We start from the raw sequence: 24,334 nt of genomic DNA, 5'->3' as shown, positions 1-24,334 counted from the left end.
AAGTGCTTTTGAAAAGCAATGACTAACATTAGGTTTTGTTGATAATAAAGAAAGAAAGTTAATGGGTTCTTCATGTCAGTGTTGCATTAAAAAACAGTGGATGATACCAAATCCTTACAACTTTAAAGTTATGATCATAAAAATGCAAATTAAATGTAAAGTTCTGACATAACACTACAAAAATCCACAATGACAGTCTTTTATTTATTTCTATTTTTTTCATGCAAAGCCAAAACCGTGAAAAAGTTGGTCAGTATATTTACATATGCCATGCTTTATGCTAACGTCATGCAATCTTGCAATTTTAATAATAATAATTGAATATTTTCTAACCTTTTTTCTTCTAGGTGTGCTGGGAATATAAAGACTACACAGTCTTGTAAGCTTGTCACATAGACAATAAATGAAACTCTAAACTCCAAGCTAAAATATAACTTATAGATGTGAGAGATCCATAAATTACTCCCCGACTGCAGCATGTCATTGAATTTTTATCATCTCTCCCCCTTCGTCTGCTATCTTTTTCTTTGCCATCACCCCCACTGCCCCTCACTGAGCGTGGTTGAGTGCTTGCTCATAAGGGATTGCTTCACTTCACCACGGCTTGAGGTGACTGTTGTTGTGATTTGGTGCTATATAAATTAAATCTGAACTGAACTGGATTGAAATGTGAGTCTTCTTTACTCGGTTGGCACTTACCATTAAGGAAGTTGCGCTGGCTTTCCAAGATCTGAACCACATCATTGACCCAGGCCCTTCCTATCTCTGGGGAGGAGGCCTGCATCTGGAAGCGCACCACACTTCCATCGGGATTGCGTAATGTCAGCACAAAGCGCGCATCATCGCTGTCCACACTGGGCTCCACCCCCAGGCAGCTCACCTGAAACATATATATATGATTCGGCTTTGCTTGTTAAATGCTTTGTTAACACACGCATGCCTCTAAAAAGTCCACAAGACAGAATTATGTAAGCCAGGCAGGAATGAGTGCGTTTTGGTTCTGTTACGTAACTTCTAACCTGGGAGTGAGTTGAACTTTCTCTTTTCTTTTTATTAGTGCATACAGTTCATAAAAACATCCTGTGTGGCTCATTTGAGTTTATTAAGGCTTAGTAGGCTCTCACCTTGATGCTGTTTTTAAATATGTATCCAGGGAGTGAAAAGCCTTTCTTCCTGTCTATCGGCTCACTAAAGATGACCAACTGCTCAAACAGGAAGACGCGTCTTTCCTTGGCACGAGACAGGAAGCCACTGTCCTGCTCTATAACAGTGAAGGTGTCCTGCTGGAGAAGCTTGCCCTGGGCTGTGATCTTACCCTGGTAAAGTTAAAACAAAACCAAAAAACGGGGAAAGTAGTTAGACTGTGGTTTTCATGAGCTGAACACAAATTATTCCAAGGCAAATTTTTGGAGGAAAGATGATCCAAACATCCAGAGACATACCTCAAAACCTTGTAGTCTGCCCACATTCATCATGTCATTGCAACGTTTTGGCACAAAACACATCACTTCTACTGCTTTCTGTTTACAAGGGGGAAAGGCAATTAGAAGCACAGTAACGACAGCAACTATGTTGCTAGGAATTTGATTAGCAAGCTTAGAAAGCATTTATAGGGATCAAGTATGGAATAAAGTACATAATTTTGTGAGTGATGTGAGGCATTCACTCGCCTCCTTCTTTAAACTATTACAATCTGCACAACACTATTGTTCCCTCATATTTACCAAAACAGGTCCAATTTTATATTCCTCAAGCCATCAAATTTCTAAACATGGGCAACGCATAGGAGGCTAGATTGATGTGGCTAAAGTCATCCCTAAGATGCAAGGACAGTGAAAGTGTTTGCATATTGTGTGCTTATGGCTGCTTATGTTGATGTTATTGTTCTTATATGGTGTATACAAATGTCAGCCACAATTTGCTACAAGCAAATTTCCCCACACGGATAAATAAATGTATCTATCCATTTAAAGCGCAAAGAGCAAAACCCACCTCCAGCTCCTCCGTGTCCATCCCAGCTTTGGTGTAATACTTTAGGAAGTCCTGTTGAAATAAACACAGCACGGTCACCAGAGCATTCCAGGTTTGCTGGGCAGAATAATGAGAGGCAGTATTTATGAGCTGAATACTGCTCAAGGACTTTTACACACTATTGTTTAAATTTTATATATAGAGCCTCTTTCTCTCCCGCTTAATCGCACCCTGACCAGACAACATTGTGTGTGATCAGCATTTCTGCACAGAGGTTTGTATGTAAGTGTTTTGGTTTTTCTACTTGTATGTTTGCAACCCCATAGCAGACACGGCGCTGGTGTTTGGCTAACAGTACAGCAATGACATGCTTTTTACCTTGAGCAGAAGCTGATACTTCATGATCCTCTGGACAGGTTTGATGAGCAGGTCGTTCAGCTGCAGCCTGTGGCCCAGCTGCTGCCGGAGCTCCTAACAGCGGAAACGGACGCAACATTTTATCGACGTGACAGCGCAAAACACGGCAGCTGTTGGCCTGTATAATTCCTCTATGACCATAAAGCACAGGCTCTGCAACTAATACCTATTTGTCTTGTTCTTGCTGTCAGTTGGAATAATAAACAAATGGCAAATCAGAAAACAAAGTCGCACGTACACAGTCGTGGGCATAAACAGAACAGAAATATAAACAGCATCTTGAAGATGGTTAGGCTAAACAGAAAAACTGCACAGAGTCAGACGTTGAAATTCACTCACCTCAAAGTAAGTCTCGATGTATTCTGAGACAATGTGTTCTGACTTGGGCTTGTTCTGACAGTACACAACATACATATGCAGGCGCCTCTCCTGCAATACGAGCCACATTATAAAATAATTTCACTGAGCATTTTGTTACAAAACGTTAGCCACATGGTAAAAGAAAAAAAAGATGAGATGAGAAATACAGATCTTAAGGAGCATTACAAGTAAATGAAAATGCCCATGAAAGTGAGTACAAACATGAGTAATCAATGTGCGGGTCTCTGGTTGCTCTTTGGGATGAAAGGGAGCAGAGCAATAATGATTCGTCTAAGACTGGGCCTTTGAAGCCAGCTCTGTCTGGTAGTGCCTACTCTTGTGTGACTAATTGGCGTGGAAGTGCAGATGTGGCAGACCTGAGAGGCCTAATGGAGTTATATGTAGATGAGCATCAGGTTATGTATAATTTACCCAGGTTGCCCTCTGTGTAACCAGAGCCTTTTAAAGGCTGCCAATATGGGAGTACACCTAGCAACAGACATGGCTCTGTAACCTAGAGAACAGCAAGCTGCTACACCTCAGTGGACATCATGTAACACTGCAGACAGCGACTGCTGACACACGAGGGTTCACGTGTTCATGTGTGTCTCTATATGTGTGCAAGTGAGCACATGTGTTGTATACAAGTGACTCAGCTTGTTAAAAGCCAACTGTGTTTTCTGTTTTTCATTAGGACCGTGTTCCCAGTCTGCTTGTTTTTACAGTTTGACACTGTGCTTAGATTTAGTTACAAGTTTTTTTATTCCCCCACAGGCTTTTTAAGTTAATTGTCCAGAGGGCTCAGCCTTATTGGATTGTTTAAAGAGCTACAGTCAGAGACAGACACACATTTAAGTTAATCACGTTCACAAAAAGAAGCGACTTGGTAAAATTGTGCATTATGTCTATCTCGTCTGCATGTGTCACCACTCACTCAGTATACATAAATCTAATTTTTCCTGCTGTATCAGTGTTGTGACCTTATAGTGACTCTAGCTCTGTTCTACTGGCAGAACAATATACTAAACAGGGAATCTTTTTGCATGTGTCATCGTTCTTGAGTCAAGATGTGAAAGAAAGACGACCCTGCTTTTGGGAGGGGAGGAAAAAAATCTTTCATATCAAAAAGTCTGAGCTTAAAATTTATTATTCTTCCTTTTATTCTTGTTTGCTTTTCAGACTGTTTTCCCCTGGTGTTTCCTGACCAGTCCTCCAGCCCAGACTGCAAGATCAGACAGCGTGTCATGTGTGTGTGTCTGTTAGCCATGTGCACGCTTGTAAAAACACAGCCTGACTAAGACGTATCAGTAACAGGGAAGAGGAAGGAGAGATGTTGGCAGCTGAGAGAGACGGAAAGAGGTACGGTAAAGGATAAGCAGGAGCTCTGTGTTTTGTTTTCTGTAGCTCTTTTTTACCTTTACTCCAAACAGCACAAAAAGTAGACCTAGACACGTGCACTATGTGCGTATGTGCATTTGTGTGTGTGTCTTTACACCATACTCACATGTTTAATGAAGAGCTGAGCCAGCCGCTCTGGCTCTGCCAAACACTTCTCCAGCTCTCCCAGGAAGTAGCTACATAGAGGAAACACACACACATCCACAAAACGGAAGGTCAGATTTCCCTCCTGCACTTTTTTTCCTTTGTCCTCTCTGAGCTACAAGCACGTACTCTGCAATTTATTGTTTGCCTTTCATTTTGCATGCAGTTAGAGCAAGCGTATATTTTTCACACACTTTCCTCCTCTCACTTCCGTGAGAAAAAAAATAGGGACTTACTCTTTATGCCAGTCAAATATTTGATGAATGTTCCCAAAAACAATTTTGTCTTTTCCCTTCATGTCCTCCTGCACACCTTTGGCGCTCATTGTGGCCATGTAGCCCTGCAAAAAGGAGAGAAAGCAGCCGTTGTTTCTTAAGTCCTGCAAAAATCTGCAGCTGGCTCAAAACAGTAAAAGTAAATACAGTGAAGTTGTTATAACAAAGAGCAGCAATCACACACACACTGTTTTGGAGCTTTAATTAACCTTCAGATGGCAAGAATTCATTTCTGAACCAAAATATCTTGAGCTATTTTCAGCAGTAGGAGATGGATCTCTGGCAATATAACACTCCTCACGCTAATAATTCACAAAATCTGCTTAAGTTTGGAGATGGTGTGATGGAGGCAGACCGAAGTGTGGAGTAAAGTGACAGAACTGTGATGGTTAAGCTTTAGAGCTCGCTTTGAAAGACTGCAAGGATGACTAAGCGTGCTCCTTTTTGTCAGGGAGATTGTGTGTTCTTAGCTGCCAGACTCGGTGGTTTACCTCCACTATGAGCCCCAGGTCTGACACGTAGTACTTCTCAGTCTCAATTAGCTCCTTCAGCACATACCTATAAAAATATAAATGAGGAAAGATTACGGTTAGGATTATCTCACTGAATTCTTTCTGCACCCTGCAAAACACTTCATTTTACAGGTCCCAGTTTGCTAATATATTTCCAGAATGGAAATAATAATAACAAGTTTATAAGGAGTTTCCTGGAAATGAATATGTGATTTGGTACAAGCTAGAGAGAAAACACAGCAGGTATTCAGACCATACACTCTAAGTCCAATAAATCTAATTAGCTAACAGAATTATTAACTGAGGATCAGCTGAACGTGCAAAATTTAAATAAACACCTATGTTTATGTTTCCCGTGACTTGTGACTGCCTTGCACTCGTTATCAGGAGGAAAGCTAAGATACCACGTCATGACCACAGTATGGAGCGTTGGTCATGTGACAACTGCTAATTAATGCTTAGTAATAGTAAACATTACTAGTAATAATAGTAATGTTTTAAGCTCAACAGATAAGTAAGATGATCCACATAAATCATTACAGTTTTACCACCTAAAAACATATTTCACAAATACCTTTTATAAAAACTTCAATCTAAAACTATCAGTACTTACTATATGAGTCATCTTAAAGCACTGTGTCTGTCTTCAGTATTACTGTTATTCCTTTCATTTTTTTCAGAAGTCAATCTGAATTTTTAGACTAGTAAAAGGAAAAGCTTTACTTTTCTCTTCTTTGGTGCAGTGACCTGCCCTGTAGGTGCTTCTGAACAGACATTTATCTTGTCATAGCAGGAAAAGGACCATCAAACATATTAACAATGGCTCAGTTATTTGAAGTGTCCAAGTAAAGCAGTGTCGCAATGAACCTGAAAATAAAGCAGCCGAATGGAACAAAGGCACCATTAATCTTAGTTATTACTCTGCATATTCTTTTATAAGTCAGACAGCGATTTCTGGAAAATCCTCAAAATAAGTGAAATTGTCATTTAGTTCCACCATCAACTCAACATGCAAGGAGACGCACTCAGCTGCATCTCGGCTGTAAGCTGAGTGCTAACGCTTTCTAAGAGCAGCTGCACTTAAATATATTGCTGTTTGAGACAACACAAAGAATGGACAACAGCCCGAATTGCCATCGGGCATAAATTAAGTGACGTCTGAAACACATACATGCTTTTCTCTAAGGCACTCTTCCTCTCCTCCTCGGTGTCAGCTGCAGCTGACCATTGGCTGGAGGTGTCGTCCATCAAGACGGACTCGCTGTCATCTGGCAGAACACCGATGGACTGCGTGTCCTGAGGAGGAAGAGACAGGCAGACAAACTGTTTATCAAAGGTAATGTGGATCATGCCAGGAATAAAGTAAACAAAGGGAGATAAAGAGCAGGAGAGAAATGGTAATGATGCAGGTTGCCAGGGTGACCAGGGAGCGCAGAGAGACACGAGTAACAGAGATTGAATGATAAAAAGATCAGATTGTTGTTGTTAATGATGCATGCTGTGACACACATAGAAAAAAACAGATAAAGAGTCAGGGGGGGGCCTGTGCTTGTAGAAGATAATAAATAAAGCTGTTCCTGATAATCATTTAGAACAAACCTGTATTTTGTGGCATTACACTATTGAAGTTTAAATTAATAAATTCATTTGCCAATTGGGAATTCAAACAAACTATATATTAACACGCATGGCACATCTCCTTTGGTTTAACTTGGCACCAGCATCTTTTACATTAGTACTTCCTGCCTTATTGGCCACGTTGTACCCGAGATAAACCCAGGGTTACTGCGATCTAATCGATTGTGTTCATGTGGTACATACGTGACCTCCTTTTTCAAGCTTTTTCCTGGAATTGATATAATTTCCTGTGGGGGTTCTAGCACAAATATAGAGTCATTGTGCACACCGCAAAGAGGGCCTGCAAAGATTTAAGTCATGACTAACTCAACAGAGACGTGCTTAACATCTGCAGACAACCCTTAGTTTGTCTATATTAGCATTCACACTCATCCCTTCAAACCTCACTACAATATGTCTGTCTAACTGTATCTATTTAAAAAGTTGCTCCTTCTATTTTTAAAGCATTTCTTTTTAGCCTTTTGACTCTCTCCTGACTCCGGAAACCTATAGGGGCAGACATCTGTCTTTACCTAAATCCCAGTGTCCCCTTGTCCCAGTCAAGCAGAACCACCCCGCCTTAAACACATACACAAACCACCAGACACACACCTAACCACTCAGACCCGCCTGGCAGAAGGCTGCCCAAAAGAGAAATAAATTCACGGCTGGACTGATACACATATAAGCAAACGGAAAGAGGGACAAGACTCTCCTTTTCTCCTCTGGTCTAGTTCAACTTGTTCACCTGCGTTCCCCTTGATAAACTTGCTGCCATCAAGAAGTTTTGAGCTTCCGGTCGTGTCACAGGGGTGCGTGTGAAAGAGACAAAGCCAAGTAAGAGAGACAGAGAGACTCCACGAAGACCCTCTCTCCCCCAGCTCATCTTGCCCCGCTAGGAGTGCTCCAGCCTAGCTGACAGGTCTCCCTGGCTCCCTGATCATTTCCAGGTGTGCTGTGGCAAAACCCACAGGAAAAAAAAATCCCTTGTCTCTCTCTGTTGTAAGTTTTGTTTTCTAGCCAGAAGCCTGCGAAATAAACTGACAACAGTTTTAGAATAAGTCGAGGCCAAACCTTTCCAAGCAAGTAAGTTCAGTTGAGAGCGAAGTGATTACAAAACTTATTTTTTTCTATGGGTAAAAAAAATACAAGCTCCAAGTTTTATGTGTAGAAATCAAAGAAGAATTTTATTATAAAAGTGTAATTATCTGGATATGAGAACAAAAAAAGGATGTTTGCATGTAGAGGTTTGCACCACAGAATATTTGCATTGACTATATTTTTGTCTTGGATTAAAGCACAGTGTTTTAATCTAATAAATAAATTGTCCATAATTTGATATCTGCCTTTTGTTATTTCATATTTATAGCTGTGGACCAACTTTTGATTGCACTCTTCACTTGGAACACAGACTGCTGCAAATCACCAGTAGTAAAGTGAATTTAAAGGCCCTCATGTAAGGAAACATGAATCTGTGTGGCTTAAAATGTGATTGTTTAAACTGTAATATAGGTATTACGGCCTGTGCTTGAAACTGTATTTTCCACTGCAGAGGTGGCATCAGCAATTTTTTATTTTTATAAGGGATGGGGCAAAGCAATCCTTATGCACACAAGTGCACATCAAAGTTATGATACTGTGATACAAACAGAGTTGGGTGATTTCATTATGTCTCAAGTGCAGAAAAATCTAATTTAACAGCAATAACACCGGTGTCACACAGCAAAGGATGGCTTTGAAGAGCGCTCACAACTAATGCACCACATAACTCTTTTCACAGTTTCTGTCCCGGTTTGAGTTAAAGTTTATTCTTTTAGTTAAGAGTTTTCTGTTTGATACGTTTTATGAGTGAAGATCAGAGACTGTACAAGCTGTTCTTCAGGAAAAAGTGATTTAATAGATCTGTTGATCATTTGTTCCGGCTTGTTTTTTAACACAGCGGCTTGTTAGACCTGCGGACATCGTAAGAAATTTCCCGTGCTTGATCAAAAACACTATAGTTTTATTTTAAAAAGGTGGGTGGGGGAGACGAGCAGCGCATTTAACGCTGAGCCCGTCGGCGGAGAAGGTGGTGTAGATGACAGGAACCATCGGAGATGACTGACCTACATAATTTAATCTCTCTCACACCACCTCTCTCCCTGTGTGTAGCTTTCGCTCTCCTACCAAACACTGGCAGTAAAAACACCACAGCGCTGACCTCATCCCTCTGATGTAATCCCGCTATTGTCTTTCAAAGTGTTGTTGAGGCTGAAATTATAGTTTAAGTGCCCAGGTCTCGATTCAACAACAGGACGCACTTCACAGTGTTTAAATGCTCAGACATCGTTATTGTTTCCTGTTGATGGGACGCAGGCACCGCAGGTTAACGCAACACTCCCGCTGTTCAAACAAACACCATTTTCCAGCGAGCTTCTAGCAGCAAAAAGGGACCAGCCAGCTTAAGACACTCCTTTGCCACAAGCAGTTTGATGGAGAAATGGAGACGGGCTCGCTTCTTTGTTAAGCATTTCTTTGTTCTAAAAGTGAAGTCATCTTTCACCACATTTGCCGTTTCTTATTTATCTCCAGGCATGTCCTTCTGCAACATGTTGAATGTGAGTCATGCATCACACTGGCCACGCTCAGATTCTGCCCTCTGGTCCTCGGGGCATCAATCTGGTCTGAGAGTTTGTCTCCATATGCATCTGTGCATATGTCTGCATTTGTGTACATATATATACACACACACACATATATATGTCTGCATATGTATGTAGCATATGTGGCTACAAAAAGCAGCCCTCCTACGTGCGTTTGTGTGCTCATGTTGCTTCATCGTTGAGCTCCTCCAGCAGCAGTGGAGTTAGTCATTTCCAGCTCTGGCTGGAGGGCCATGGAGACAAAGAGCGCTGATGTCACCTCCCCACCAGGCTACGTCCTCACTGAGAGTATTATTTCTACTCCTCTCTGAGACTGTCAGCTATAATGAATTGGTAATGGATTATTTTCATAGTTTCAATCTCATAGCCAGCTACTAGATCATATAAAACAGGCCTCCTTTCAAAAGATTACTAACTGCATTTAAGTTAGCAACGTATAAGTTCTGCTTGGTGTCATTTCTATGTGTGGCAGGATGAATGTTATCCTTCAGTCCAACCCACTTTCAGCCTGGCCCATTAGGGGGCGCTGGTATAAATAGTGGCCATTTGAGTGTCTCTGCATTGCTTGCCTGTGATCTCCTTTTTGGTCACCTGACTTCCTCGGTGTGGTAGAGATCGTTTGTGGGTTACTCTAAAGTCTCCATCGCGGCTGGTCGTAGCTATAGAAGCCTCCTCTGAGCTATTCTGCTTACATTCTATGACCCGGCTTACTTGGTACGTAATCAACTTTTGTTACGCTCTCTGCCTTCTATTCTTTTATAGTAATTATTTATTATGTTTCGCAGGAAGTGTGGGCCTTAGTTTTGCGCCAAGCTACGCGAACTGAAGTGCTGCTGTTTTGCCTTGCTGTGCTTTTATCGTTTGTTCCCGTTGTGAGAATTCTTTCCCTGCTGCTGTCAGCTTTTACAGTGGACGTCGGCGTGGACAACGGCCATATGCATGCCGGTTATCGGAGTCAGCTGGCATGCATATTGATTGACTGTTAACTTATCGTCGTGTGGACGGCAAGTTGGAGCAGTACGGCGATTCCGTTTGCTCCAGATTTTAGAGTTTTATTCAGATTGTATGTTGTTTTATTGCTTTTTGATTTGTAGTTTGGATTCTCTGTTACACCACTGGTGGGAGGCCCTTTTTCTAGCTGTGGATCACCAGTGTGGTCCTGCAGTTGGGTTATCCCCCGGTGCTACACATTAGTTTGTTGTAATATATTAAAATTTTCTTTGTTTCTTTTTATTCAGATGCGGAGTGCCGACGTGGAGGAGACTAGGGTGCCTTGGTGGTGGGATCCCTTGAGTGTACACACCTGCCTTGTTTAGTTTATTAGTGTGTGTGTGATAGTCTGTTGCACTTGTGTTTTGGGTGTGTTTTCTTTCTTTAGTTTGTGTGTGGCATCCCTGCCCCTCCACTGGTAAGCCTCAGCTCTGAATACCTTTTTAAGCATATTTGTATTTGAATATTTATGATTGTGCTTTTATATGGTGTTTTAAATAATTATTAATAAATTGTGAATTTGTTGATCATTGAACATCGTCTCTGGACTGAGTATAGCGAACCTAAGTGCCTTTCTGGTGATTTAGTGTTACTTTCAGTATTCTCTGGGTGAAATTCCCAGGGTGGCGTTGTCTTTTTAAAACTGCAAAGAGTATTTACTTTATACCCCATCCTCGTCTCGCCACAAACTTGGCGTTGTTGTCGACAGGATATACTCTTTAAAACAGAGACGTGTGTTCTTTTTTGTTTGGTGTAACGTAAATTGTTTTTTTTATATTATTTTTGTACAGAATAAAGGCAAAGCAGCAGCTACTTTGGTGTGGGATTTCACAGCTGTGTTACAGAGATGGAGGAAGAGTTACAGGAACTCAGGGACTTGATCGCGCAGCTGAAAGCAGACAATGAGAGGTTGCGTCAGGAGAGGGCTGTTGGGTCAGGTACTAGTGCTACACCTTCTACTTCAACTGCATCATCTGTTAACCCCCCAACGGCTGGTGTCTCTGTAGCAGAGAGACTAGTTTTTGTGCCCCGTGACAGAAAATGCCCTATGTTTAGAGGAAAATCAGGTATAGGGTTGAATGAATGGTTGGAGGAAATAGAAGGTTGTGCTAGAGCACGTCATTTGTCTTTGGCTGATAAAGCATTTTTCCTGTTTGACCACCTAGAAGGGGAAGCACGTGAGGAGATCAAATATCGCTCTAGTGCAGAGAGGACTGATCCTGCTAAGATAATCACTATATTGCAAGAACTGTATGGCTGTTCAGACTCCTATGTAGCATTGCAGGAAGCTTTCTTCTCTAGAAAACAGCAGGAAAGTGAGACACTGCAAGAGTTTTCCCTCGCTCTCTTGGGTCTTATGGAAAAAGTTAAATCGAGTGCCCCCAATGGTATGCCCAATGCTGACGTTTTATTAAGAGATCAATTTGTTGAACAGGTCTTAGATAGTACCTTGCGGCGGGAGTTAAAGCAGCTAGTAAGGAGGCAGCCAACGCTGACATTGCTGGAGATTAGAGGGGAAGCTATTAGGTGGGAACGTGAAGGGTTGCCTAGTGGCGTTAGGCATAGAAGCAGTTCTGTCCCTTCTGTTTATGGCATTCAGTATGGGGTCCATAGCGGTCCTTCAGGAATAGCCCAGTCTACCCATTTGTCTGAGATGAGCGAGATGAAGGAATTGTTAAAGTGCCAGCAGGAGCAACTTAATCAGCTCACTCAGAGCATTGCTCGATTGCAGGGCCCCCATCGAATGCCTCGCTCGGGACGGGGCGACTCCATTATATGCCGTCGTTGTCAGCAACCTGGACATTTTGCTCGGGAGTGTGATGGGGAACGTGTTCCTCGTTCCCGGCCTCCTTCGCAGGCCCCTCTGCATAATCGCAGGCACTCTCCTTTAAATACGGCTTCGGAAAACTAGCACCCTCCGTATTGCCGAGCCACAGTTCGGGTGGGGTGTCTATTGGCTCAAGGGTTGTTTCTAATGGTCCAGAGGCAGTCTCGAAATTAATTTCATCCTGTCCTCATATAGATGTGGACATGGGCGGTATAAAAGTACCTTGTTTGGTTGATACAGGGTCCATGGTCTCTACCATTACTGAAAGTTTTTTCCGCCAGCATTTTGAGTCCTGGGGTCAAGAGCGTCTCCAAGCTTGTCATTGGTTGCAGCTTAAAGCGGCTAATGGGTTGTCCATTCCTTACCTTGGCTATATCGAGCTAAGTGTAGAGCTCTGTGACAAGTTTCTTCCACAGTGTGGCGTGTTGGTCGTTAAAGATCCTCCAGGTGCAGGACCTTCCACGGTTCCGGGTGTATTGGGGATGAATGTCATTCGGAAGTGTTACCACGAGCTTTTTGGGCAACACGGTGAAGCATTGTTTAGTTTGGGCTTTGTCACCGAGGCCCCTAAACCCCTTGTGCAGGCGCTGCAAAAGTGCCATGACGTTAGTATAAGAGCCCCACTGGATTTGTCTGGCCATGTGAGAGTGAGGGGTAAGCGAGCATGTTGCATTCCGGGTGGTGTAATGAAAGTAGTGGCCGCCACCTGTTCTGAGCAATATTCAGGTGCCACTGTGTTATTTGAACCTACTGATGTTAACTTGCCTGCTGGACTTTTAGCGTCCCCTGCATTGGTTCGAGTGGTTAGAGGTACTGCATACATACCAGTTGTTAATGTAGGGACTACGGCGGTCTTGCTTTACCCTAGGACCGTTATAGGGACCCTGGAAGATGTTCATGTGGTCAGTTTGCCCGCTGGTGTGACAGAAGTACTCCCTAACGTAGCCACAATGGCATCTCACACCGCCACTCCTACTGTGCAGGATCAGATGGAAGGGATTGATTTGTCTAAACTGTCAGCAGAGGAACAGGGACAGGTGAGGTCTCTCCTTAAGAAATACAGCTCGGTCTTTTCTGCTCATGACACTGATTTGGGTTGCACTAACTTGATCTCCCATGACATTCCAGTCTTAGACGATATCCCCGTGCGGCAGCGTTATAGGCGCATCCCCCCTTCAGAGTACGAGGTTGTGAAAGAGCATATTAACCAGTTGTTAGGGGCCGAGGTGATTAGAGAGAGTAGCAGCCCCTATGCTTCTCCCATTGTGCTCGTTAAGAAGAAGGATGGCAGCCCGCGCATGTGTGTTGATTATCAGCAACTGAACAACAAGACAAGGAAAGATGCATTCCCCCTGCCACGCATTGAAGAATCCTTAGATGCGCTGACTGGTGCCTGTTGGTTTTCCACCATGGATTTAGCAAGTGGCTATAATCAGGTCCCAGTTACGGAAGAGGATAGGCCCAAGACTGCCTTCTGTACTCCTTTCGGCCTATTTGAATGGAACCGAATGCCATTTGGGCTCTGTAATGCCCCTAGCACCTTCCAGAGACTAATGCAACGCCTTTTCGGTGATCAACAGTGCCAGTCTCTGCTTCTCTATCTTGATGACATTGTAATCTTTTCATCAACAGTATCGCAACATCTTGAGCGGCTGGATGTGGTGCTAGGTCGGCTTCAGCAGGAAGGTTTAAAAGCCAAGCTTGCCAAATGTGCCTTTTTCCAGCGGGAGGTTCGCTACCTAGGCCATGTCATCTCCGATCAAGGTGTCTCTACGGACCCTAGCAAGGTGGAAGTGGTGGCTAACTGGCAGCCTCCCAAGACTGTTTCGGAACTACGCTCCTTCCTTGGGTTTGCCAGCTATTATCGCCGTTTTGTGGAGGGTTTTGCCAAGTTGGCGGCACCTCTGCATAGACTGGTGGCAGAGTGGGGAGGCAGAAAATCAAAGAAGAGGTCAGAGCATGGTGTCGTGGAGAACTGGACTGCCGAGTGTGCTCAAAGTTTTGAGGCATTAAAGACTAAACTGACAACAGCACCAGTGCTCGCTTATGCAGATTTCTCTTTGCCTTTTATTTTAGAAGTGGATGCCAGCCATGCCGGCCTAGGGGCAGTGCTTTCCCAGGAGCAGGGAGGTAAAGTGAGGCCAATAGCCTATGCCAGTCGGGGTTTGAGGCCCCCTGAGCGCAATATGCTAAATTATAGCTCCATGAAGCTGGAGTTTTTGGCACTTAAGTGGGCCATGACTGAGAAATTTAGAGAGTACTTGTTGGGCCATAAGTGTATTGTTTACACCGACAACAATCCTCTTAGTCACTTGTCTTCTGCTAAACTTGGGGCTACTGAACAGCGCTGGGCAGCTCAGCTCGCTTCGTTTGACTTTGACTTAAAGTACAGGTCAGGAAGGAGTAATAAGAATGCAGACGCTTTATCTCGCCAGCATCCACCTGATCCTCAGGAGATTAAAGCCATGGTTCCTGGTACAGCCTTGCCTGGACCTCTTCAACAAGCCTTGCGGCTGGGACCAGCTGAGGTATCACAAGCTGCCATTACAGTTTTGCCCCATCTCACTACTCCTGATCTTCATACCCTCCAACAGGTCGACTCAGTGATAAAAGAGATCTTGGTGTTCTGGAGGCGGAAGCAGCGACCCAGCTTTGAGGAGCGGCAGCAGCTTGCTCCACCTGCTCTAGTGCTGCTACGACAATGGGATCGTCTGATTGAAAGGGAAGGAGTTCTGTATCGTCAGGTTCATCGCCCTGACGGTGCCGAAGTGATACTTCAGCTTTTGCTGCCTAGTGCACTGATTGAGCAGGTGTTGACTCATGTTCATCAGGACCATGGCCATCAAGGGGTGGAAAGGACCCTAGCGCTTCTCCGCTCACGGTGCTATTGGCCAGGTATGTCTGCTGAGGTAGCTCGTTGGTGTCAGAGATGCGAACGTTGCCAAGTTGCAAAAGACACCCAACCAGCAGCTCAAAGTTTCATGGGACATTTGTTGGCTTCTCGACCAAATGAAATCTTGGCCATTGATTACACCTTGCTCGAACCTTCCCGGAATGGGCTGGAGAACGTTTTGGTGATGACTGATGTTTTCAGCAAGTATACATTGGCTGTCCCCACTCGTGACCAATGTGCTGCTACAGTGGCCCAGGTTCTCGTGACTGAGTGGTTTTCGAAGTTTGGTGTACCAGCGCGTATCCATTCCGATCAGGGTCGTAACTTTGAAAGCTCCCTGATCCAGCAGCTCTGCAGGTTTTATGGTATCGAGAAGTCCCACACTACTCCTTATCATCCGGCTGGAAATGGTCAGTGTGAACGTTTTAATAGGACTTTGCACAATTTGTTGCGGACCCTGCCAGTATCCAGAAAAAGAGACTGGAATGTATGTTTGCCCCAGTTACTCTACTGTTATAATACCACTCCCCATCAGGCTACTGGGGAAACCCCATTCTTATTGATGTTTGGGCAAGAACCCAGGTTGCCAGTGGACTTTCTGTTGGGCAGAGTACCGGACCCCATCAGTGGAGATGTGCACGAGTGGATTCAGGAGCATCAAGCCCGGCTACAGGTTGTACATGAAGGAGCCAAGGAACGATTGCAATTGGCTGCCGACCGCAGAAAGAGGCACCATGATAAAAAGGTGAAAGAGGCACCATTGAACAATGGCCAGTTGGTGTTCCTGCGCGATCTGAGTGGAAGAGGGAGATGTAAAATCCAAGATCGATGGAAACCCGTGGTATATAGAATCCTGAAGGCACCTAAAGGAGGTGGGGCAGTATATACCATTGCCCCTGCAGATGATCCCAGCAGTGTGAAGCATGTTCATCGTACCTTGTTGAAGGCTGTGGTAACGGCAGCTACACCATCAGAAGGGCCTGCTTCAAGCAGTAGCTCACATGGCCCAGAAATATCCTCCCCAGAACCAGGACATGACTCATCACGTGACAGTGACCTGTTATTCCTGAGCATTGGAGCTCCTCAAGTAAATGTTTCACCATCTTACAGCCCAGTGGCAGTGATTCCAAGTAGCCCTGAGTTGTTGCTTCCACCAGAAGACCGAACTTCCGATGTTCCAGCCACTTGTACAGTTACTCCGAGTGTAGCACCAGTTCCATCTAGCTCTCTTCCTGCTCCCTCTACGAGTTCTGATACAAGAAATGTGGTGGTGCGAAAAACAACCCGGTCCACAGCTGGCCAGCATTCAAACATCCATCATCTCCCAAGACCAACAGGGGAGGTGGCACAAGGGGCTGCTAACTCTATTTCTGAGCCTAGGGTACATGCTGTCTCTGCATTTTTTAGGCCTTGGGACTAATCTGGGTGTCTTTGTAATTCATCGTCGGGGCGACGATGCAAGAAGGAGGGGTAGAATGTGGCAGGATGAATGTTATCCTTCAGTCCAACCCACTTTCAGCCTGGCCCATTAGGGGGCGCTGGTATAAATAGTGGCCATTTGAGTGTCTCTGCATTGCTTGCCTGTGATCTCCTTTTTGGTCACCTGACTTCCTCGGTGTGGTAGAGATCGTTTGTGGGTTACTCTAAAGTCTCCATCGCGGCTGGTCGTAGCTATAGAAGCCTCCTCTGAGCTATTCTGCTTACATTCTATGACCCGGCTTACTTGGTACGTAATCAACTTTTGTTACGCTCTCTGCCTTCTATTCTTTTATAGTAATTATTTATTATGTTTCGCAGGAAGTGTGGGCCTTAGTTTTGCGCCAAGCTACGCGAACTGAAGTGCTGCTGTTTTGCCTTGCTGTGCTTTTATCGTTTGTTCCCGTTGTGAGAATTCTTTCCCTGCTGCTGTCAGCTTTTACAGTGGACGTCGGCGTGGACAACGGCCATATGCATGCCGGTTATCGGAGTCAGCTGGCATGCATATTGATTGACTGTTAACTTATCGTCGTGTGGACGGCAAGTTGGAGCAGTACGGCGATTCCGTTTGCTCCAGATTTTAGAGTTTTATTCAGATTGTATGTTGTTTTATTGCTTTTTGATTTGTAGTTTGGATTCTCTGTTACACCACTGGTGGGAGGCCCTTTTTCTAGCTGTGGATCACCAGTGTGGTCCTGCAGTTGGGTTATCCCCCGGTGCTACACATTAGTTTGTTGTAATATATTAAAATTTTCTTTGTTTCTTTTTATTCAGATGCGGAGTGCCGACGTGGAGGAGACTAGGGTGCCTTGGTGGTGGGATCCCTTGAGTGTACACACCTGCCTTGTTTAGTTTATTAGTGTGTGTGTGATAGTCTGTTGCACTTGTGTTTTGGGTGTGTTTTCTTTCTTTAGTTTGTGTGTGGCATCCCTGCCCCTCCACTGGTAAGCCTCAGCTCTGAATACCTTTTTAAGCATATTTGTATTTGAATATTTATGATTGTGCTTTTATATGGTGTTTTAAATAATTATTAATAAATTGTGAATTTGTTGATCATTGAACATCGTCTCTGGACTGAGTATAGCGAACCTAAGTGCCTTTCTGGTGATTTAGTGTTACTTTCAGTATTCTCTGGGTGAAATTCCCAGGGTGGCGTTGTCTTTTTAAAACTGCAAAGAGTATTTACTTTATACCCCATCCTCGTCTCGCCACATATGCGATACTTATCATATGTGATATGAGACATAACAGGACAGGGTTGGGTGTTATTTTGATAGCATATCAAGATGGCAGACCTGGGCGTTTGGCAGTGACGTGCAGCCAATCAGCGAGTCAGTTATGCAGCTGGGTGACTGTAGAGTAGCTGGTGACAGGTCCTCAGGGCTTGCCAGGCCATCTTTCCACTCCTGGAATACACACACACACACACACACACACATACACAAACGTTCACAGTGTCAGAATAACAAAATCTGTTGCGTGCATATGTGTTCTGGCACAGAGACACAGGCGGCGCTAAAAAGAAAAAGAGGACACATAAGAGAACAGGGTAGGGTGAGAGACTGCAGGAAGAGCCAGCAATGCTGCTGTCATTCACAGCAACACTGCTAACTGACATGGTACTTGTTCCTCCGGGGATTAACTCTACATCAAACCTGCTTCTCCACTGACAACCTTGCGCTACCTAAAATAAACAAGTGTGGTCAAGATGTTGGTTTTAATTTGTGTTTGCCCAAGAATGAAGTTTTGCATGCATCACAACCAGTTTATACAAATACCTACTGTTAACGAGGTGCAGTAATAATTTCAGTTTACTTATGAGGCGGTTCATGTGAAATGTGCAGAACGGAACTGCAAAACTCACCAGGCAAAGCTTTGTTTGATTAGTTCGTATGATCAAAAAAATTCTCACCGGTTCTCTGTGGGTGACAGGCAAGATGGTGAGACTCTCTACAGGCCTTGGGAGGCTCCCCATATCTTGGTTCTGGCTGTGGGATGGAAGACATGCAGGCTTTCCCTCAAGTTTGCGGACCTGACGCTCTCCTTTGGCGGTGGATCCAGCGCTAAGTTTGCGGACAGGGTTTGTGAGCCATTTTTTAAGGGTGCTCACAGAGCGCCTGGAGCCTGGGGAGCTGGGGGCCGAGCTGCCTGATGCCTGTGGGGGCAGCGACGCCACGGAGGTGGAGATGCTGCCCTCACTGCCTGCTGCCGAATACGAGTCTGAAGAAAAGGCATAAAGAGACAGGAGAAGCAAAAGGTTACTGGCGAAGGAAAACAATCAATAGATAAGGGTTAAATGGGTCATGAGGCAGAGTAAAGGCTCCAAGTACAGACTTAAGTTAATCAATGAATCTGTGGACTTCGACAAATGTGCAAAAAGAGCATTTTGTTTCAGGGACACAACCCTCGCTTGACTAGTAGACGAGGCTTAACTGCAGGTGTGCGAGGTGATGCAGAACTGAAGGCAGAACACATGTCAACACACCAGGAGTGAAAGATTAACGAGAGAAATCAAAATAAAGAGCGGAAATATAAATTTCTGTTCTACAAACACGGCTGTGCAGGTGTGTAACTACACTATAAAAGATGTTTTCATTATGCAAAGCAGACTTTTTGTCTTCTTTTTTTTTTACATTGCTGAGCTGTGCACCAGTCCATGCCATCGTTACTTGACCACATTCTGATGCAAGGCCGACAGCAGAGGTAATGAGGGTCGGTATTTGAAACAAAAATACACTAAAAAGCAGTTGCAGATTGACTGCTGCACACTGATGTCAGGAGGACATGGGAAGTGAGTTGGGGGGTTGAGCTGGGACCGGACATCCTCTTTAATCCTTTTTAGAAGGGGAGCTCCTTGCCGGGGACTGTTTGTTTTTTCTTTATTGTCTTCCTTTCCCATCTTGCCTCGGCCAATCAACCTACCGCCCTTCCTCCAGCCTTTCTCAGTCCTGAGCTCTTCTTCTAAACTGTGCGTCGGGAGTGTTTCATCTCTTCTGTAACAATTTAGTCATATTTCTTATCCATCTTTGCGCCTTAATCCTCTGACACTTGAAACTCTTTCAAGAAAAAACTATTTTCCATTACTTGTAAAAAAAAAACAAAAAAAAAAAAAACTTTGTAGTTTATGTTGTGCATCTGTTCATGAGAAGACAACACTGACCTGATTTCAGAGCGCTTTATTTGAGCCACAGTCTGTTATTGCAGTTCTCAGCAATAAGATGCAAACTTAAACCCAGGCTAAATCATTCAGCTTAGTTCAGTGTTCATAATTAAAAGATTTAAGAATCTCCACAACTTTATTCACTCAATTTCTTTGTCTGAGAAATTCAATAGCAGCCACAGTACTGATCAATAATAATGAGCTTTGTGCTCTGCACAGCACAAAACTCACAGTGTTTGACGAATCATTAACCTCAGCGCAAACAGGCCATGCTAATAAGATCGTATTTCTGCTAATGCAGAAACTTGTGAATGGTAGGTGATAACTAAGAAAATAACTTTAACTTGTGTATTTCCACCATAGAGATACCATTTCCTCTATTTTTCCCCAGCATGTATCATGCAATTTTCCCATCCACTTTTCTTTCTAATTCCCACCCAAATATCCATATAAAAGTCTGCAAATAGAGTGTATAAGGAGATCTAAGCCTAGCAGAAGGAGCATCTGAACAGAGCAAGATAAGGAACACAAGCAAGTTTAAAGAAAAAAGATGGCTGTACCCTGCAGGGAACTATTGGGATATCAAAATGCATCTGAGAGCCATTGTATTTATGGTTGCATCTGGAAGAAGCAAAGCGTCCACCATCTGTGAAGGTTCCCCAGTCAGAGAGAAGAAAGGATGTGAAAACGCTGGGGAGCACATGTGATATTGTGCACCCTCCCAACCCAGCTCTCCTGACCTCTAACAGAGGGCCAGACCCAGAGGTTTGTATTTCCCAAGGTTCCTGCTCAAGTTTAGCCAGGTCAGCGTTTGCAGTTCAAAGTGCAGAGATACAACCAGCAACATTGTTTCTAACTATCTTGAGGCATCAGCTGAAGAAATAGGCTAAAGAGACTGACACCGCTGAAGCGCCTGGAAGCAATTTGAAATGACTGGAGACAGGACAGAGCAGCTCTCCGATTCGAGGCTTTGCATCAGGATGATACAGTAGCTCTGTCACACGTACAGATTTACGATGCACAGAGCGTACATTATTTACTGGTTTTATAACGACTATCCTTACATCTGTCACCATGGCAACTGAGCACTTCCACTGATCATGTATTCTTTGTACCTTATACAAGTCATTACGGAGACATCAATAACACTTTTGCACAGAAACAGTGAGACAACTGTAAGGGGAGATGATGAGCTTCTCCTTAGAGAAACCCACCTCCGCTCGCCCCACACATTGCAAGATAAGTGGAGTTAATACTGTTATACACCTACAAAGAGGAAACTGGGGGGTGGGGGGACTATCCTTCCCACTCTTTCCCTGCTGTGCTTCATGCTGATAGTGCCCACTGAAATTCATCTCCATAATGGCACCACAAAGAAAAGATTACCCACGCTGATTTTGTTAATGCAACTTGACTATTGTTTATGTGCTTGTAACAATTAAGAGTTAAGGGCACAGGAGAAAAAGGGCTGCATTAAGCTGCCCTGATCTGTGGTGATTTGTTAATGCTAGGTTTTCACCACTCGCCCACTCGCTGTCTGAGAGGATGAACGAGTGCCGGGGCGGGAGGCTCATCCAAAATTGCTGTACTGTGTAACTTTGTAGCCAAGTGGGTATCTGTTGCAAGGCACTTCCAGATTTTTCTTAGTGTTGGTCGGTCACAATACAGAAAAGAGACAGCCCACATCATCTAAGAGGGCAACTTAAGAGAGCCATCTTTCACTATTAGTATTTGTACGGTATTGCAGAGTCAATACAGCTATGCAGCAATTTCTCTTTTTCAACTCACAGTTGGTTTCTAGATTAAGCAACTAATAAGTTGGCACAAGACTACAGATAACTGTCTGTCACTATTTCCTAAACCTAAGGTGACTTCATCAAATGTCTTGTTTGCTCAAGCACAGCCTAACCCAGTTTAGTTCAATTAACTATAATTCAAGCCAAGGAAAAAAAAGAGTTACTCGTTTGAGAAGCAGAAATCTTCAGCTGTTTAATGAATGCTAATAAGCAATCCTCAAACTCTGTCAATATAGTGAATGATTAATTTTCCAAAGGTCAGTCTGATAAATCTATTGATTGCTGAACACTACATAATTTCACGTCCGTCCTTTTTTGTGTGGTTCACAGTCAACCATTTGTTATTACCACAGTTAAATTCACTTATAGCTGATTGAATTATCTAATGACTATATGTGGCACAGCTTGTCCAGTCATGTGGAGAGGGAAAACTTATGATTCACTGTTCTCATGAAGGTTTGAGTTAGATGTGACTGAATCAAAGGCAGGGACAGCTATAAGAGCATGTGACTGCCTGTCTCTATGCCAGGTGGGACAGACTCCTGTGGCTCCAAGTCCCCAAGTTGGTTAAGAAGATGGATGGATGGATGATGGATGGATGGATGAGTTAAGAGTAAATTTACTTTAATTTATGTCTGAAATGCAAAAGCAGAGAAAAATGAGAAAGCAAATCTCTTCCCCTCTTTTCAGGTGATTGATGGAGATAGATATGCGCTAAGTGGTCGTCCACCAGAAGAAGTCTGCTCTAACTTCTGTTTATTGATTGCTGAAGAGTGAGTGCTGCTGAGCCAACAAATCAGGCTAAAAGCGTTGGCTTTAATGGAGCAAACTTCACAGCCCCCTCCACTGTGGAGTTCCCTGTCAATCCCATGCCTCTCGGGATCATATAGGCAATTTAGGCATTACTGGACTCCACAAATAAAAAATAAATAAGCAGACATGCAGGTGCCCATACGCTTTTTTTTTCCAGAGAGGCTCTCCTGATGGGCGCACAGGTGCAGGCTGTCAACCTGTTATCCAGAGTCATCAGCCTGTCAGTGTAACAATACACAGCATTAGAGGCGAGCATCCTGCTGCTCAGCACTGTGGCAAACATGTCAAATATCCTGCTGAGTTTGACAAACTTAGAGCTGCCATTCAATACTAGCACCTTGTGGCTTACAGCTCTGGGGAATTGTGGCAATCAACACATAGGTGCCCGCCCGCGTCATTGCTAACAACTCTTAACACAGCACCATACTTATCTTCTCGATTCTTTCTCTCTCACTCACTGCCCTCTCCACCTTATGCTCTTCAGCCTAGACTCAGCTGCTATATTACATTTCACCCACTCAGAGGAAATGGACACCCTTTCCATCAACCAGCAGGGCCCGGTCTGCACTCACGTTCAAACCGAAAGAGCTGAAAGACCACGAGGCAAGTACCTGAAGCACATGACGGAAAATGTTCTAACCAAGGTGCTTTTTACAATGAAACATTTCAAATCATAAATTGTACTCGTCTTTTTCTGGCTTTTCCTTCAATCCTCCCTCCTTCCTTTCTTTTTCACCCTGACACCTTTTTCTCTACGATAAGTTCCTCCTTCTGCCACCCCGTTTGGCACTCTAACGCACTCTTACCCTCTGCATCTCTGTGCACTGCAGTGTTTTTCAGATAATGACTGGGAGCAGGACACTGCACAGCTCCCTCCTCTTATGCAATGGCCTCCACTGCACTGCCCCGAAGCTGCTGAGTGCAGCACAAGTTCGACATGCAAAACAAGCTAGCAGAGAAGACAACGCTACAGAAGTAAAAAAAAAAATGTTTTTAAAAAGTTTTTAATCCTTTTTTATTCTCCTTTCTTATCTTTCGTTTTGGTATTAAGGCTTAAGCAACTGAATCCACAACCTCAGGAATCCTCTGACAGTCTAAAGCAGAGGCTATGGGGTGAGCTGCTGGGAAGAGCAGGGATTCTGTATAAAGATTAAGCAGCAGAGGGGCAAAAAGATGCCAGTGTGATTAAAGTTAAGAAGTTCAGTGAGAGTATGGGAGGAAACACTGACGAGACGAGCGGAAGGAAGGCCATGAGGGCACAAGCGACATACACTTGAGTGCACATAAGCAGGAACTGTGCTGATTTTTAACTGTGGGCACTGCAACAAAGACATGTGCAGCAGCTCAACTCTTGTCGTCCTTGTGTGTGCCATATGTGAGTGTGTTCGTGTCAAACCTTTGGAGTGACACACTGCAGTCAGACAAGTGAACAGTGGTTTCCTGTCCTCCTACTGACCTAGTTTATACGCACGCACGCACACACACATCCACACACCACTGTTATTCCCAGAGCACAGAAGGAAATATGTGCTAGACACATCAAGTGACACGCAAACAAGCCATCAGAGTCAGTCTCCTGCCATCATCGCCCACAGCCAGACTCTGTGGCATATTCTTTATCAGTTTAATGCATCAAAGTGCTGCCAGTCACCAGAAAAACAAGACCGAAAAAAAACACGCTGGCATTAATCCTTTCGTCTGTGGAACAATGTGAAAGAGTAAATCAGACACTTCTCCTGATGAGGGATTATGAAACAGCTCTAATTGATAGTCAGATCTAAACCACTACTGCTGCCACTGACTGTGAAAATCAGGTCAGTGGGAGTATAGCAGTGCAGTCAAAGTGGCAGAGGTTGTGGATATCTCACCTGAGATTTCAATCAGCATTTTCTTTCAACTTGATTCTTAATTTGCAATTTTAAAAAAAGAGGCTGTGACGGCAGTCTCACCACAGAGACTGTCTGCAAGCTCCCAGCAGTGTACAGTGAGAGACTGGAACCATGTTTGTGGTTAGTGGCCTTGAAAACTCCAGACATTCCTCT

General features: G+C 43.9%; 1 protein-coding gene and 1 long non-coding RNA gene across 6 annotated transcripts in view; one reads left to right on the top strand and one right to left on the bottom strand.

Annotated features, from left to right (window-relative positions):
• arhgef25a (Rho guanine nucleotide exchange factor (GEF) 25a) overlaps positions 1 to 24,334 on the bottom strand; it is a 49,912-nt gene that overhangs the window by 3,535 nt on the left and 22,043 nt on the right. For all 4 annotated transcript variants that reach the window (XM_082517859.1, XM_082517856.1, XM_082517857.1 and 1 more), the window contains 12 exons: positions 18,436 to 18,743; positions 17,819 to 17,929; positions 6,249 to 6,373; positions 5,057 to 5,123; positions 4,527 to 4,630; positions 4,253 to 4,322; positions 2,728 to 2,817; positions 2,350 to 2,442; positions 1,993 to 2,043; positions 1,443 to 1,520; positions 1,125 to 1,316; positions 700 to 880 (listed from right to left, as the gene is read on the bottom strand). In XM_082517859.1, coding sequence (XP_082373985.1) covers positions 700 to 880; positions 1,125 to 1,316; positions 1,443 to 1,520; positions 1,993 to 2,043; positions 2,350 to 2,442; positions 2,728 to 2,817; positions 4,253 to 4,322; positions 4,527 to 4,630; positions 5,057 to 5,123; positions 6,249 to 6,373; positions 17,819 to 17,929; positions 18,436 to 18,743 — 1,470 coding nt within the window. The remainder of the gene's footprint in view (positions 1 to 699; positions 881 to 1,124; positions 1,317 to 1,442; positions 1,521 to 1,992; positions 2,044 to 2,349; positions 2,443 to 2,727; positions 2,818 to 4,252; positions 4,323 to 4,526; positions 4,631 to 5,056; positions 5,124 to 6,248; positions 6,374 to 17,818; positions 17,930 to 18,435; positions 18,744 to 24,334) is intronic.
• LOC309696602 lies at positions 9,805 to 11,726 on the top strand. 2 transcript variants are annotated; one of them, XR_014273553.1, is made up of 4 exons: positions 9,805 to 10,050; positions 10,122 to 10,353; positions 10,575 to 10,744; positions 11,118 to 11,726. It is a non-coding gene; the product is annotated as an uncharacterized lncRNA (long non-coding RNA). The 2 variants fall into 2 exon arrangements; XR_014273554.1 differs by lacking the exon at positions 11,118 to 11,726 and having other exon boundaries at positions 10,575 to 10,861.

This window comes from Aulonocara stuartgranti (genome assembly GCF_965226115.1).
Source record: "Aulonocara stuartgranti genome assembly, chromosome: 20".
Lineage (NCBI taxonomy): Eukaryota > Metazoa > Chordata > Actinopteri > Cichliformes > Cichlidae > Aulonocara > Aulonocara stuartgranti.
Note: the sequence above shows the minus strand (reverse complement) of the source record. Positions and strands in the feature narration are given on the sequence as shown.